Below are 17,500 nucleotides of genomic sequence, written 5' to 3'. Positions count from 1 at the left end.
ACACCCCGGCCGCTGTCATCCACCTCAAAATGATTGACTTGCAAATGTATTATGATATGAGGCAGAACTTTGTGATATTTCGTAATTACGTCACTGGTCCGGTGTTCTGTAAAATCCTACTACATGTAATATAATCCTACAAAGCCCCATTGGGCATGCGCAGACCATGAAATGTCACGAAATGTCAACACCAGACTGTGCAGTATTAGCGGAGAACAGATTAATAGAGTAGCCTACTTTCATTTACAATTTACACTACAGGTGTGTGTTTATTGTCTTTATTTGTGTATGTGTGTCTTAGAAATTGAAGTTTGACCCCGGCAACTTAGCTAACTTACTCGTTATGCTAGCGGTTTTGCTAAGATTTAATGAGAAGCCAGGTTTTTGGTAGTACTTGTATCCATAACCTTGCGATTTTATTTTCATATCTTTCATCTTGTAAATCTAACACCCTATTTGGTGTCACTGTTTTGTATTTCACTGTAAACAATATTACGTAGGAAAATATTACAATGGAGGAAAATCTGTCAGAACACCGGCCCACTTGAGATCAAATAGCTCTGTATCTGGCCCCTGAACCGAAATGAGTTTGACATCGCTGGAGTAGCCTCTTCGTGCAGATGGGGTCACCGGAGGGCCTATTCACGATTTGCTGAAAATACTCAACTACATCATAACAACATAGCTATGAAATTACCGAGAGTTTTAAGAAACAGACATAGTCCTTACAATTTTGGTGACAGTAAAGTTATAACAAAGTTAACATAGGCTCTGCGCTAAGGGGCTAAGTAATACAACTCTGATATTGTATTGCGAGCCCCCACTGTACTGTTCCTGTGCTCTGCACGGTTAAGTAGGCCTACACCACTGCATGGCTTACTACATAGTTGTTACACATGTTATTGCAGTGAGCCCTTGAAACAAAGTGTTTCCGAAAAGGAGAACCCCCAAATTTGATCCAACCAGTTCGGGATCAGCTGATCGTAAGACAGGTACAGCAGTCGAAAGCTACAGTAGAGCTACTCTGTGAGGTCGTCTCCTGTGTGTTTTCCTTTACTTTTACTTTGGACTCTAGTCTTGCAGCAATATACATTGTTTGACAAAACATATTAGGTAAACAGCTTTTGTTTTTTATGTGATTAACTCAATTTAGGGGATTACCTCAACTGTGTCGACACATGAATATGTGACTGCCTGTGTGGCTTTTATACAGTATAAACTCAGTCATAAGCGGTTAGTGTGTCAAGCTTGTAACTCAAAGGGTGCCGGTTTGATTCACCAGGTTGGTGGGGGGAGTAATTAACCAGTGCTCTCGCCCATCCTCCTCCATGACTGAGGCACTATGAGCATAGTACCGTCCCTTAACACTGCTCCCTTGGGGCGCAGTTTAGGGCTGCCCACTTGCACGGGTGAGGCATTAAAATGCATTGTGAACTGTGGAGTTTCCCAGGTGGGCTTTCACTTTAATATTGCCTCTGTAGTACTAATGGGAAGAGTGATGTCCACCTGCATTGCACCCTCTTTGTTTCTGACCACTGTTGACCAGACCGCAATTTTTGACGTTGAGGGCATACCTGCCATGTGACATGTTGACTATGTGGCCTAAACCTAGACCTTTCCCTTACCCTAACTGTCAGTGAAGTTAAGCTGCCAGAAGGGGCGCCTTTGAGATCCATGTTACCTTTTAACGCCAATTGTATACTGTACCTAAGACGTCAAAAATAGCTGTCTGGTGAAAGGTAGGCAGAAATTCACAAATTGGGATGATACACTGTGGGTGAAGCCACTAGAGAAATAGGGCTAAGGCACTGACTGTTGTGCCAAAGACCCAAATTCGGTTGCAGCCCATGGTCGCTTCGCGATCCTTTCCTGTCCATCTCTCCCAATGCTTTCCTGTCTCCTCTCAACACTGCCCTGTCCAATAACGAAATAGGGGCAGAAAAGCACCAGATAACCAACGAGGCAAGGGCACAGTTTGACCTGACAAGGTCATCAGAGGCTGCCCTGACTAGAGATAAAAGTTCACTCTACTCTCTGTGTGTCTGATGCCCTATGAGGCTCTATGAGGCCCTAAAATACCCTATGAGGCCCTAAAATGCCATATGAGGTCCTAAAATGCCCTATAAGGCCCTACAATGCCATATGAGGCCCTAAAATACCCTATGAGGCCCTAAAATGCCATATGAGGCCCTACAATGCCATATGAGGCCCTAAAATACCCTATGAGGCCCTAAAATGCACTATGAGGCCCTAAAATACCCAATGAGGCCCTAAAATGCCATATGAGGCCCTAAAATGCCATATGAGGCCCTAAAATACCCTATGAGGCCCTAAAATGCCATATGAGGCCCTAAAACGCCCTATGAGGCTCTATGATACCCTATGCTTAAATGTGGACAGGCTGCCCTCTCCACAGGACTCCTGGAGTTAGAGCTTTCACTCAGTGTTGTAGCCTATATCTCACACTGAAGAACAGACTGTGTGTGTTGCGTGCGTGCGTGCTTGTGTGTGTGTGTGCAGCCTGCATATGAGTGAGGGTGTCTCATCCCTTTGTATAATTGTTGTCATATCTGTTTATGCATCTGTGTGTGTGTGTGCGTGCATGTGTGTGTGTGCGTGCGTGCATGTGTGTTTGTGTGTGTGTGCGTGCGTGTGTGTGTGTGTGTGTGTGTGTGTGCATGTGTGTGTGCGCACCCACCCTGGTACTGCAGTGGGATGTCTATCTTGGGCCCGATGACGTAGTGCCCCTCCTCCAGACTGTGGGCCGTGACCGTGGTCCACTGGCGACAGGAGTGCAGCAACACCACGTCCTCTTCACACAGGCCCTCCACATGGTCCCCTATAGGGGGCAGCAGAGAGATCATTATAATATGCCACGCCCTCCATATGGGGGAGAGAGATCATTATAATATGCCACGCCCTCCTCATGGTCCCCTATAGGAGGAGAGAGATCATTATAATATGCCACGCCCTCCTCATGGTCCCCTATAGGAGAGTAGCAGTCGGCTGCAGGCTGAAGCTGGTTGGACGTCCCCAGGGACATTCCAAACGGCGGACGTCCCCAGGGACGTTCCAAACGGCGGCCATATTGATAAGGTCAAGGCTCCCGTCCAAGTTGACAGGGTTGATAGCCATATTGATAGGGTCACCACGAGCATTCACCCAGCCGAAGCAAGTAGCCGAAGCGGACAACGAACCTTGCAGACGAAATGGCGGAAAATACAATGACAGTAAGTGAGAAATGCATATACGTCCATATGCTAACATGATATTTGTCATCAATGATGTTTTTATATTTTCGAACATTGTTTTTGTGTATTGCTCGATATTGTTCGGCTGTCTCCTTGCGTTCGTTTGTTTGCTGGTGGCATGTACTTGAATGTGCTAGCCAGCCAGCCTTAGTAACAAACCGCGGTTATGCCAGCTTTAGAAGTATTTCGGCAAATGCAAATAAACACGTTAATTAACAGTTCCATCATGAACTAGCTTAGTGTATTAAAAGCTTTTTAAACCAAGAATGAGAGTGCCTTAGATGTGTTTCATTAAACACTATGGCCTAATGTATTACACCAATGTCAACGAAAGATCCGATGGACGTGGTCGTTGGTGCGTATGCACTATGTTGCTAAACGATAACACGTGACTATTTGGCACATAGTTTGATGGCTATTCTTCGAGGCCGTTTCAAAGTGAAGTGTTTGCCACGTGTTAGTTGGCTATTCTTGCACGGCAGAGTGTCTTTATCGCGTGCTACGCGGCTTTTATGCCGACGAGACTGGCCTGGCTACTGTTGGGCTGGGAGTGTTGTGTTCTAGATGGGGGGAGTTGTAAATACGGGTTGGATTGGGGGTGGGGGGGATGTCAGGGCAAATTTTCTGTTTTGTTATATTGTCCCTTTTGTTTTGAAGAAAAAACTATTTATTTTTTGTGTACAGCAAAACCTTGTTGTTTTCTTGAATGTTCTATTTAAATAATTCATAATAAATGACCATGATCTCTTACAGAATCTGTGATGATATCCTTATCTTGTTGATTTCATATAGCTGGTGCTATGGGGGAAGGGATGGCGGCCTCACCTCATAACCCGGATTAACAATTTCTTTGTTTTCAGAAACGGAGACCAATTATGTAATGTTTTAATTAATCGTGTTTTCATTTCTGTGTTAACTCAACTCTGAGCAGAGGTGTCAAAAGTAAAAGTAAAAGTACTTGTGTGGTGTACAACACTTGCACATGGTATTACATAGCTGTTACTCCATACTCCATTGTAACTAATGGGATAAATGGACTGTGTTGTTACTAAAAAACACTGAAAACCTGACAAGGACCCACCATAAACTTGATCCAACCAGTGCACAGTTAGCTGATCGTCAGACAAGTACACAGATCTACTGTTTACTCAGATAAGTTACTTGTGTAGGAAGGAAACTGTGTTTCTTTTTTTTTTTACTTTTACTTTTGACAGCTCTGACTCTGAGTCACTTAATTAGTGCAATATGAATGTTGTTTACCTCTTTCAGGTCAAGTCTGCCTGGAGATACACAAGGCCGCAGGAGAAGATACCAGGCGAAATGAAAGATGTGAATAAGTGTTTGTGATTTGATCTATTTGGATAAGGCTTTGTGATTTGGTTGCATGGCGGCCTGAAGGAGTCACGAGGCCTAAAGATGAGACACGGTTTTGCACATGGTTGAAAATATATGAAAAGTAAAGTTTTAATCTAATGTCTTTTTTTTAGGTCGAAGATGCAGAATTCGGGACATCAGAAAAACAGCTTGACGTGTTTGTGCACTTCCTTTCACCTGTAACCAAACTGTCAGTAGTGGTTGATGCATGGTGTCACTAACTTGATATATTTAATTCTAGACACATCTGGAAGTCTTAACACTGGAGGGTGGCCTGCATGATTAACATTTGTACACACATACAATCTCAATGTGGTTTTCTATAGCAGGATATGGATGCTCCAATGCAAAGTTGTGTGTTGCCGGTGGAGTGGATTGTGCTCTTGCGTGCAGGTGTGTGTTGGTGATCCAAGCAGACGAGCAAGGCATGAGCATGAGGGCCATGGGCTAGACGTAAGGAAGCAGATGGGCAAGTCAAAGGCCATGAAGAAGGAACAATGGAGACCGTGGGCGAAGAGGAGGTGGCAAGATTATCGGAGTGACCCTATCAAGGCTCAAGATTATTCAAGCAACCCAACCTGCTTATTTTGAGATTTCATGTGCTAAGATTAATAAATCATCATTATTATACAAACATTTTTCAACCTCTCCGTCTCAACTTCTTCCAAATGAACAATTTAAGTCTGCTTTATTAGTCAATGTCTTAACATGTGCTGGTCATACAAAGAAATTAATGCCTATACATGTAGGCCTATAGACGTAAGTGCAAGACTGGGCAACAGAAAACGTGCACAGAGCAGGAACCAGCTAACAGAGGATTACCAACACAATTGTAAAACAGTTAATAATTGTATGCTGCCGTTGGTATAATAGTCATGATTGTATGAACTCAGTCATTCAAGTGTTATTGTGTAATAACTTAATACACAAGGACGAGGAGACTCGGGTATAAATGTCACTTGACGTTTGCTTGGTAACTATGAACTGATTGACCCATCCCAGAATACAGACAGAAAACGCGGCCAACGTTCTAGTACACTCCGCGTAGGGAAGCCTACTAGTGCAACAATCACATATCACAACACATGTCGAGTATCCTAACGTTTTCTTGCATAAACATGTCATTATTCAGCTTGTAATACCGTGTGCAGCGTGGGACCTCGAAGTAGGCTATATTAAACAATTCGAATGTGAAATCATGCCGCTAGTAAAGTTCAAATAAAAACGAAGATAGGCCCTATCGGCCTTTTACCACACAATTTGAATATGAACATGAAAAAGAATGAAAACCAGTCTTGCACGCAGTTCGTTGAACTGCCAATAAAGTTTAGAAACAAATAAATTATTTATTGTCTTCCGGGAGCTTGAGGAATTCAAATTTAAATGAATTTTACATTAAATTTTACGGTTTAAACCTTTACGGTTACGTACGTAGCCGAATTACGGTAATATGGACGAGGCGAGTTACTTGGACGTGTGACGTAATCAGCTTGTTCGATGAACGTCCCTAGGGACGTCCAACTCACAGATGAACGTCCCTAGGGGCGTCCAACTGGCTTCGTGCCGCAGCGAACTGTACTTGCTATAGGAGGAGAGAGATCATTATAATATGCCACGCCCTCCTCACACAAGCCCTCCACATGGTCCCCTAGGGGGGAGAAAGAGAGATGGGGGGGGGGGGGGGGGCAATGCAGAGAGAGAGAGAGAGAGCGCGACCAAGAGAGAGAGAGAGAGCGGGGGAGAGGGGAGTATAAGGAGAGGGGGGGGATGAAAACTTGAACAACAGACAGAGAAAGAAAAACCCACAGATTGCACAATTCTCCGTCATTCTCTCACATGGTCATGTTTGCCATTGATTCCACATATTAGAGAAGAGTCTCACAGAGCTACAGCAGAGCTGGCCAAAATAGTAATGAAGCTGTGTTGTGACATGATGCTCTGCACATGAATTTATGGTAGGCCTATTAAAGGTTAAAGGACCAGTTCAGTCAATTTCAACATGCAGTTGTAATATTCACACTACTCTGGACTTGTCAGTACTTAAGGTTTTTTTTTCCTTCTTCAGCCTTTTCCGAGATCTTGGTCATTGTAATGGGGGCAGCGCTTTGCTTACATTTCAAAAAAACACTTTTAATTATTCCCAAAAACATCCGAAAGGTTATACAACATCAGCAGACCACTAGCAAACAGCGGTACCTTTTGGGAAAATATTTGGAGTAGGCCTATGTTCATTTAAAAAAAAAAATGTAAACAAACGCTGCCCCCATTAGAATAGCTCATATCTCGGAAAGGGCTTAGCTGAAAAATGTCGCATCACCGGGTACTGACAAGTCATGGGTGGCGTGAGCAATACAACAGCATATTGAAATTGACTGAACTGGTCCTTTAACGTAACGTTTCTGACAGCTACAGAGTGTTTGCTCGAACACTATTCTCTCTTCATCGCCATGGACTACACTGGAATAACGTGACATGGACAAACTCCCTCTGCCACTGGGCTGTGTGCACACACAAACACAGGCACACGCACGCACACGCACACACACACACACACACACACACACACACACACACATGCGCAAACTGCACTTGGCTTAGCTTTGATGGTGTTGTGCTTGAAGTTGTTGCTTTCTGACATGTCCTCGTTCTCTACCACCGCAATTTCTTGTGTGTGTGTGTGTGCGTGTGTGTGTGTGTGTGTGTGTGTGTGTGTGTGTGTGTGTGTGTGTGTGTGTGTGTGTGTTTGGAAGGGGCGTTTGTGTCAGAGACACAGAGTGAGACAGGGTTTGCTTCCATGTGTGTGCATATGTGTGTGCAAATGCTGGTAAAACTTGGCTGTGGCTAGTAATACTTTCAGTGTCACTGGCCAATTTGGCTGGCAGCTTATTCCTTTGTATGACATAGGTATCATAGTATTCTGTTGTTTTCACCTTGTGTATCATGTATTTACACGTAAGCTCAAGAAAAGGCTCTGTAACTTACTTTATATTAGCTTGATATACTTCCATGTAGAAAGCTATACACTCATCTTGCTTTAGCACCTCGTCTTCTGAGGTTAGATATGCGCTATCATGATTAAGGGGGAAAAAATCATGGCAAGTGCAATACCTGAATGGCTAGTGACTCGGGAAAATCACTAGCCACAGTGGCCGGTGGGTGAAAAGGTTAATGTCAAGCCCTGGTGTGCACATGTTTGTTTGTTTGTTTGCATGTGTGTGTGTGCCTGTATGCTTACACAGGCAGTGTTGCCAGATTGGGCTGTTTCCCGCCCAATTGGGCTGCTTAGGATGGCCTTGTGCGGGTAAAAATGGCATTTAGCAGAAAAAACGCCCAATTTTTGCCATAGAAATCAATAGAATTGGGCGGGATTTTGTGCTTCTAGCCGGGTTTTGAGCATTTTTTGGGCTGGAAATCATCAGCCTCATCTGGCAACCCTGTTCACAGGACACAACTAACTGTATGCAGTTGGCGCAGTGAATGTGGGAAAGTGTATGTGTGTGTGTGCTTGAATGAAAGCACTCTGAGTCAACTATGTAGATGGGGTATCAAATACATTTTGATTGATTGATATTGGTATGAACTGCAGCATGTGTGTCTTTGGACTGCAGAGGAGAAATCCACACTGATCACACTCCACATAACTCAACAAACTATTAACAGATCCAGAACACAGCTGTGGTGCGCATTTCTCGAAACCATAGTTGCTAACTACATTAGCTACTTTGTTGTTTGTTTGCAATGCAATTTTCTATTGACAACTACCCAAGTTGCTAACTATGCATTTGCAACTATGCTTTCAAGAAACGCACCCCTGTTTTGACGTACCTTTTGTTCAACTTAAAATCCATTTATTTAAACATGGACAGCATTCTGTATATTAATATAAAGTATTTCAAAAAGATAATTTACGAAAATGTCAATATATAATATTATATACAGTAATTTCCATCTTCAGGTGTACAGTAGACTTTTGGCATGAATACAGCAGAAGCGATTCAGGGCTTGACACTGGCACCTGCCAACCAGCCAAATGCTGGTAAAACAGCTGTGGCTGGTAACAATTGGTAACAATTTCTGTGTCACAAGCCAATTTGGCAGGTAATTTATTCTATGGTATGACATATCAGAATAGTGTACATTCTTGTGTATCAATTGTTTGTATTTAAGCTGAGTTACTCAGTTTCTATTTGTTTGTTTTGTTTCCCATGCTCATGTTCCCATCCCATGTTTTTTTAAACCCATGCACACAATCTTCTGTCTTTAAGCATCTCATCTTCTGAGGTTAGATGTACAGTATCATATCTCTTTTGTTGTGAAATATGCTCAAAGAAGGACAATGTTGGTAGTGCACAGCACTCTAAATTTTCGATGGTTCCATTCTTTTTTTTTTTTTTCTGTTCTGTTTAGGCCAATAATGGACTACAGCAAACTGGCCAATACCCTAACTCAAGCCCTACCCCCTAACTACACCCCCCCCCTGTATAAATGATTAAAATAGAAAATAAGCATTTTTATTTGTGGGTCCTATGATTTGATAAGCAGATCTATTCTGTTTGAATTATCACAATTATTGATTTATTGATTCTGCATTTATCTCTTCCCTTAGAAGGATTATAAGCGGACTCTAATGAATGAAACAGACTCCTTTCTTGTCTTTAGGTTTCTGGACGTGCATGTGTGTGTGTGTGTGTGTGTGTGTGTGTGTGTGTGTGTGTGTGTGTGTGTGTGTGTGTGTGTGTGTGTGTGTGTGTGTGTGTGAGTGTCGCGGCCCTGCTCTCCAGCTATCCTCTGCCTCACCACCAATCCCCGTTACTACATTATAAAAAGGTAGACCACTATGACTAAAGGACTTCATGTGATACATCTAAATATCAGGAGTCTACCACATAAAATAGATCACCTTAGAGTTTGGCTTGCTTATAATAAATCTGATGTTATTACTCTTTCAGAGACCTGGTTGAATAGAGATGTTCCAGATGTAGAAATTCAAATTGATGGGTACAACTTATTTAGATCAGATAGGGCTACGCGTGGTGGGGGTGTTGCCACCTATATACTGTCACACCTGCACGCAGAGCCAGTTTTACCCACAGAAAGACCAATTTACTTTTCTTTGTGTAAAAATCTGCCTTCATGAAAACAAAAACCTACTATTATGTAACATTTACAGACCTTCTGAGTCAATGAAATGCATTAGTAATACCATTAGCTCTCTAAACTGCTTTAAAGAGATGATCATTCTTGGCGACTTCAATTGCAACTGGTTAGACCGTTCTTCCACCAAAGACAGACATATTTTTGAAAGTCTTAACCTGACACAGATAATTAAAGAACCTACCAGAGTTGGAAAAACATCTAAAACATTACTAGATTGGATATTGGTCACCCATCCTGACAGGATCATTGACTCTGGAGTGCTTCCTGATTGCCTCAGCGATCACTCAATCGTGTCTTGTAAATGGAAAATCAGAACACCACGCCTGCCACCCAAAATAATCAAAGTAAGGCAGATGAAGTACTTTAACAACAGTGACTTTTTAGATGATCTATGGAATATTAACTGGCACAGATTTAATCTAATCCCTTCTGTTGGTGATGCTTTTGAGTTTTTTCATACTGAAGTACTATCTGTTATCAACAAACATATCCCATGGCGAACAATACGAGTAAAAGGAAGACATTTGCCTTGGATTGATGGTGAATTACTCACACTTTTTAAACAGCGAGATAAAGCATGGAAAAAACATCATACAACAAAAGACCCCAAAGACTGGGAAGCATATAAATACTTAAGGAACATGTGCACAACTAAAACACATAATGCTAAATCTGACTACTTTAAAAACAACCTTTGCAGGGACTATACCAATCCAAAGAAATTCTGGAATAACCTTAACACTCTCCTTAATAACAAACCCAACTCAAGTACTCCAGCTAAAATTAGACTGAACAATGACACTCTCTCTGATCCTTCTGCAATAGCAAATGCGTTTAACCAGCATTTTGCTGCTATTTGTAACAAAAAGACACAGTACTCAAACAATTTAACCAGTCCCCAACATGTCGACTCTCCTTTATTTCTATTTTCTACCATTCAACCTACTGATGTTCAAAGAGCTATCTCTGAACTAAAGCTAGGTGGTAAAGACTTGGACACTAAGTTTTTAAAAATAGCCTCAGAAGTATTGTCATATCCACTTACAGACTTATTTAACTTATCACTAACCACAGGTGAGGTTCCAGTGAAGTGGAAGCGAGCTAGAGTTACTCCAATTCTGAAAGGTGGCGACCCATCAGATATCAACAACTATAGGCCCATCTCCATAATTAGTAGTGTAGTGAAAGTTTTTGAAAAAAATATATTTAACCAACTTTACAACTATATTAATTCATCATCTATCTTATCTCATTATCAATCAGGTTTCCGACCGAAACATTCTACAACAACAGCTCTACTAAAGTTCACTAATGATATCTATTCATCTCTGGATGCAGGCAAGTCCACTGGTGCAATCTTTGTAGACTTATCTAAAGCCTTTGACCTTGTAAACCATTATATCCTTCTAGATAAACTGCATTCGATAGGTCTCTCTAAACAGGCACTTCTATGGTTTAACTCTTACTTACATTTCAGACAACAATGTGTGCTTTTTCAGGGTAGTCTTTCTCAGTACTCGGTCATTGATAAAGGCGTTCCTCAGGGATCATCGCTTGGCCCTCTATTATTTTCAATTTTTATCAATGATCTCCCAACAGCCTGCCTAGATTGTTCAATACACCTATATGCTGATGATACAGTTATATACAACTCTAATACTGACTTATTTAAGATTCAGAATGATCTTCAAGCAGATTTCACCAGAATTCAAGAGTGGTTCCAATGTAATGACCTGTTGCTCAACAAAAGTAAGTCTTTCGGTATGCTTTTTCCAACTAGATCAGCTACAAGGAGTACATCAAAACTGGCTGTGAACTTTATCGATGGTACCCCACTAGGTGAAGTTGATGAGTATAAATATCTTGGTGTACGACTTGACTCCCAACTCTCTTTCAAATCTCAAATAGATTCTGTAGTGAAAAAACTTAATTGTAATCTTAGGATGCTGTATCGCTCTAGTAACTGCTTCACAACACAGATCAGAACAAGAATTATGAAACAACTTTTATTTCCAATTATCGACTATGCTGATGTAGTATATCAGAATACCATTGACACCAATCTCAAGCCACTGATAGTTGCATACTGTACAACAACATCTGTAGATTTGTGCTAAGGTGCCCTTTCAAAACACATCACTGCATCTTATACGACTCACTAGGTATTTCATCCCCTAAAGTCAGGATGCAGTTTCACTGGTTTCAGATCATTTTTAAATGCCTACACCTTAACTACCCACACTACCTAAAACAGTATTTGATACCATATCAAACTAACATCAGGCTAAGACACACTGAACACCTTTCTCTCACTGTGCCGCACATCTCCAAAGAAAGCGGTAAACGCTCTTTTAAGTATAAAGCACCCAGTGATTGGAATAACCTACCTGGATCCGTAAGATCAGCCACATCTCTGTGGCAATTTAGGACATCTCTATCAATGTACTTGAACCAAAGCAACACTTGTAAATGCTTAAACTAATATGTTATCATTATCTAATTTTCTTTTTTTTTTTCTTTTTTTTTTTTACTAAGAAGTAATGCTTCAGCTATGTCCGTGGTAACATGAAGCTTGGGGTAGTATAATTCTTCAATGCCTCTCAGGAATTCTTGTTTGTGTCTCTGTTTTACTGTTTTGTTTTGCAACTATGTTTATTCGTTTTAAATACCTATGCCTCTGACTGTATGCCTTGTACTTACTGCCTGTCCCACTAACCAAGAACATACTGCTTTGGGGGTTGTAGAGGTGGGGGAACGAAGAGGCTGCTGTTTGAATGAGTGTGTGAGTGTGTGTTGTCTTGTACGATGTAATGTTTTGTCTTGTACTGTCTATATTGTCCAGTTTCAAGGGGACCCTACTGAAAATGAGATGTTGTATCTCAAGAGGCATTCCCCATGTACAAATAAATAAATTAATTAACAAAAAATAAATAAAAAGAATCTAATTTGTGGCTAGTATAACAGCTGGATGGCTAGTGACTCTGGAAAACCACTAGCCACTGTGGCTGGCAAGTGAAAAAGTTAATGTCAAGCCCTGAAGCGATTAGAGCGTCACTGGCGACGAAAAGGCTTTGTATGGAGGAGCTGGTGACAGAAGAGACAAAAGCCATTTGTGGGACTAGAGACTATTTGAGCGACTTGAGCAACAGTTTATGGTTGAACTTCAGCGATTAGACGATTCTGAGAAAAAAAGTCCGCTGCACGACCAGGATTTCTTTTGCTCCCAATATTTTATTTTTTCGTGACGTCTCGAATCCTGGTCGTGCAGCGGACTTTTTTTCTCAGAATCGTCTAGTCACTTGTGGTCCTGCTCCCAGGTCAGACATTCCTGTGGATGTGCGAGCTTTCCACCTTTACCTGAACTTCAGCGATTATCATGCTAATAATTTTAAAAAACCTGTATTGGTCGACCCCTACTAATAATTAGCTATGGTGAGGTTCGGCGACGGCCGCCTCAGCCAAAAAATGTTTGTTATAGGAACACTTCCTGGACTCAAACAGTCATGAATTTGAGGTGCTCTTTGCATGGGAAAATGCTGAACTTGAAAAAAACAAAACAAATACCAAGGCACTCTCCTCTATCAAAAATAAAATGCCTTTATTACACGGCTTGGTTACTCAAGGAATCAAAACAGCTGCAGCCAATTGGAATGTCGGAATGCTTGCATTCTGCTTTTATCGGGCATACTCTGTCGCTTCTATCGCTCGTGTCACTCTTCCAGTCACTCTTTGTAGCTTTGGTCTCCTCTGGTGTGGTGCTACCGGGGTTAACCTGAACTCGCCCATACTTCCTGTGAATCTGGGCAAAATCACTTCACTTCTCAATTTGGCCAGACCAAGCACGCGCAGAGAGTTGAAGTCGCAATGGCCAGGCTAAGTGTGCACTGACTCCCACTGTGCCAACAAGGACAAAATGCTCTGTTTCATGAACACACACTGAATTTACAAAACACTGAGAGACTGGAAGAGAGAGAGGGAGAGAGGGAGAGAGAGAGAGAGAGAGAGAAAAAAACAGAGAGAAACAGAGAGAAACAGAAAGAGAGAGAGAAGACAAGGCAGGCGGGCGGGCGGGCGGCCTTGATGGAACACTGGGGTCCTGTTATTAAACACGGAGCTCCGCGCTGCACTGCCCCGGCCCGGCGGCCTGAGCCTGAGATCTTGCTTAAGATGAGCCGAATTAAATGCCCATTTGGACACTTTCCCAGAATTCCTTTCTCAGGAAACACAAACAGTGACTCTTCTCCCTTCGCCATGTCTCAGATGGACCCCTGTTACAGGGAGGGGGGTGGGGGGTGGGGGGTGGGGGGTGTCACCATGGCAATGGGTTTTCACCAGGGGGATGGGGCCCCTAGGAGTATCACACTGAGAGACCAGTCTGCTGGCCAAGCAGCACTGTGGATGTGGCAGTCTTTTGCAAACACACAGATGTACACACGCGCGTATTCGCGCACAAACACACACACATGCGCGCCTGCACACACACACACACGCACACACACATGTGCACACACACACATGTGCACACACACACACACACACACACACACACACACACACACACACACACACACACACACACACACACACACACACATGCATGCACGTGCGGACACACACACACATGCCTTCAGCGGTGCAAGAGTTGCTGGTGTGACAGCCAAAGTGTATTGTGTGCTCCTGAAGTGTTGATGAGGCACATACAGTACAGTTAGTCATATGAGAAGGGCTCAGTTGTGGTGGTGGTGGTTTCAACTGACACTTCTCTTGGCCAATCACAGTGGAGCGGAACACATGATGTGACACCGGCCCAACCAATCAAGAGGCAGCCGTGACACCTGAGGAATTTGATTAGCTACACAGTATGTAAACGAGTTAGCTGCAGGCTAAAAGCAATCAGCACAGACAATCAATACCACAAGCAATTACTTAGCAGGAGGAAACAAGAGCAAATGCCGTTTAGACAGCAGTTAGCCTACACCATCCCCTATACAGTACTGTACACCACCCAGACGAGACAAAACCAAACACCACTTGTAAATCAGTTAATATTAGACACCACAAACGTAAGCGAAACGCCATTTATAGATTCGTTACGACGCAATGTTCGCACATATAGGGGATGTTTACGGACAGAGAGCCAGAAGAGCCATTATCCAGACTGCACTGCACTGACCCAGACCAGACACAGGGAGAAAAGGAAGAAGCACTTCCTCTAAACATCCAAACGAGATGCCTTTAATGAGCCATTCATGCCATGCGGCTCAGAGTGAAGGACCGGTGAGAAGTGGGGGGTGGAGAGTGCAAGGATGAGAAAATAATAGATGAATGAATGGAGGAGAGGAGGGCTGAGAGAGAGAGAGAGAGAAGGAGAGAATAGACAGACATAACAGTGATAGACTGAAAGACAGGAAAAGAGGGAGGGAGAGAGAGATGGAGAGAATAGATAGACTTAAAGAGAGAGAGAGGAAGAGAGAGAGGGAGAGAATTGATCAGGTATTTAAAGCACACTCCATTTATGTTGCCTGGCAGGCAGGAGCTTTTAGGGAGGAAGAGAAGTGAGGCTCTGATCACAGACACACACTCAGTCTCCCAGGGACTCCAGACACACACACACACACACACACACACACACACACACACACACACACACACACACACACACACACTCAGTCTCCCAGGGACTCCACACACACACACACACACACACACACACACACACACATACACACACACACACACACACACACACACACACACACACACGCACTCAGTCTCCCAGGGACTCCAGACTACGGAAAGAAGCAATAACGCACACACAGAGACATGCCCGCATGTGTGTGTGGCGCACGTGCTCACACACACACACACACAAGCACACAAACACACACATTTAGGTTCTCTCTCTGTCTCTGTCTCTCTCGCTTTCTTACCAAGATCAACAGGGCAGTGATGGAGCCCAATAATTTCTGCCCAAACACAACCAAGCCCCGACACAATTAACATCCCATTATTTTTATGATATTAATATTAATATTAATGATTACACTACACAGGCAAGCTTTTTTGGTGAAACTATGGCTATTAACAGCGAGTTACAGAAAAAGTGAATGGAAAACCAAACAAAACTCTTCTGTCTGTTGAGAAGCAAAGCAGCTCTTGTGGGAACTGTCGCTGTCCTCAGATTAGTGCTGAAACGGAAAATGAGAAGTTTATTTCAAATGAGAATTTAATTTTGAACAAATGTTCCGTTCATTAAAGAAGGAAATAATAGCCTATCTAGCTCGAGTTTTTATTTTCGAAACCCCTCAAATCAAAAGGCAAGGGACTTGCTGCTGTCTCCGTTTAACCAACTTTATCAAAGAGCGCTCACTTTCTCTCTGTCTCTGTCTCCGTCCCCCCTTCCCTCCCTCTCTCTCTCTCTGTCTGTCTGTCTGTCTGTCTGTCTGTCTGTCTGTCTGTCTGTCTGTCTCTCTCTCTCTCCTTATCTGTCTGTCTGTCTGTCTCTCTCATGTTTGAATAGTGAGTTGAAATCCACTCCAGAGTGTATCAGAGTGTAGCACTGTGGGAGCGTAATCAGATGGCCATCTGCAAAATTTTACTTACTTTCAACTCCACTGTTTTTTTGACTCTTTACAGTGTTGTAAACACTCTATCTGGAGTAAAATGACTCTGGCTCATTAACACAATGTATTACAGTGTATTCTATATACGTGCATGTTGTGCCAATCGTGTGCTATGCCAACTGTGTAATTATTAGGGGTGTAAATATATCACGAAATGTATCAACATATTGCGATATAATCTGACGATTGAATCGAATTGCATCGTATCGTGGGGCATTCCTAACCCCTTAAGACACAGCATTGTAAATTTGCTGGTACCAGAATGGCAATGACCAAGTCGTAATGTATAACTAAAGGCCCTGTGCACTGTCATAGTAGTGTAGTACTATAGTAGCTAACATTCAATGTCTATTACAGCGTGCCACAGGAGGTACGGCGCGCATTAAGGGGCTACGTATCGAAAATAATCAAATCGCTGGCCCCTGCCCAATGTCCTCCATAACATAATAGAAGTGGAAAAGTAATTGGAAAAAAGTCAAATCGAATTGTATTGCATCGTATCGTGGTGCATTCTTAAGTATCGAAAATAATCGAATCGCATTGCATTGAATAATAAGATGTCGCTATTGAATCGTATCGTCATGGAGACTGTCAGTTCCACAAAGCAGCAGCAGTAGCAGCAGTAGCAGAGCGCCATCCCAATTACACAGCACTGAGCCTGACAACCCATGATGATACTATACCACCCAGGCAGCCTGCAATTACACACACACACACACAGGCACGCATGCGCGCATACACACACACACACACACACACACACACACACACACACACACACACACACACACACACACACACACACACACACGCACACACCCGCTCTCTGCTCTAATGGATAAACACATACATCACATATTCTTGGTAATACATGTACCATATACTCACGCCAACAAACTCTCTCTCTCGCTCTCTCTCAAACACACACACACACACACACACACACACACACACACACACACACACACACACACACACACACACACACACATATTTGACATTACTGGCCACAGATACAGTAACTTTGCTTTTAAGCGAAAATGCGGACATCGGCCACTTAGTTTGTGTGTATGTGCTTACACGGCATATCCATGC

General features: G+C 42.8%; 1 protein-coding gene across 1 annotated transcript in view; it reads right to left on the bottom strand.

Annotated features, from left to right (window-relative positions):
- gareml (GRB2 associated, regulator of MAPK1-like) overlaps nt 1-17,500 on the bottom strand; it is a 45,885-nt gene that overhangs the window by 25,358 nt on the left and 3,027 nt on the right. Inside the window, exon 2 of the mRNA XM_063222523.1 lies at nt 2,699-2,839. Within this exon, the coding sequence (XP_063078593.1) occupies nt 2,699-2,839 (141 nt within the window). The remainder of the gene's footprint in view (nt 1-2,698; nt 2,840-17,500) is intronic.

Source organism: Engraulis encrasicolus, chromosome 18 (assembly GCF_034702125.1).
Source record: "Engraulis encrasicolus isolate BLACKSEA-1 chromosome 18, IST_EnEncr_1.0, whole genome shotgun sequence".
NCBI lineage: Eukaryota > Metazoa > Chordata > Actinopteri > Clupeiformes > Engraulidae > Engraulis > Engraulis encrasicolus.
The sequence above is the reverse complement of the archived record's forward strand: the minus strand, read 5'-3'. Positions and strand labels throughout refer to the sequence as shown.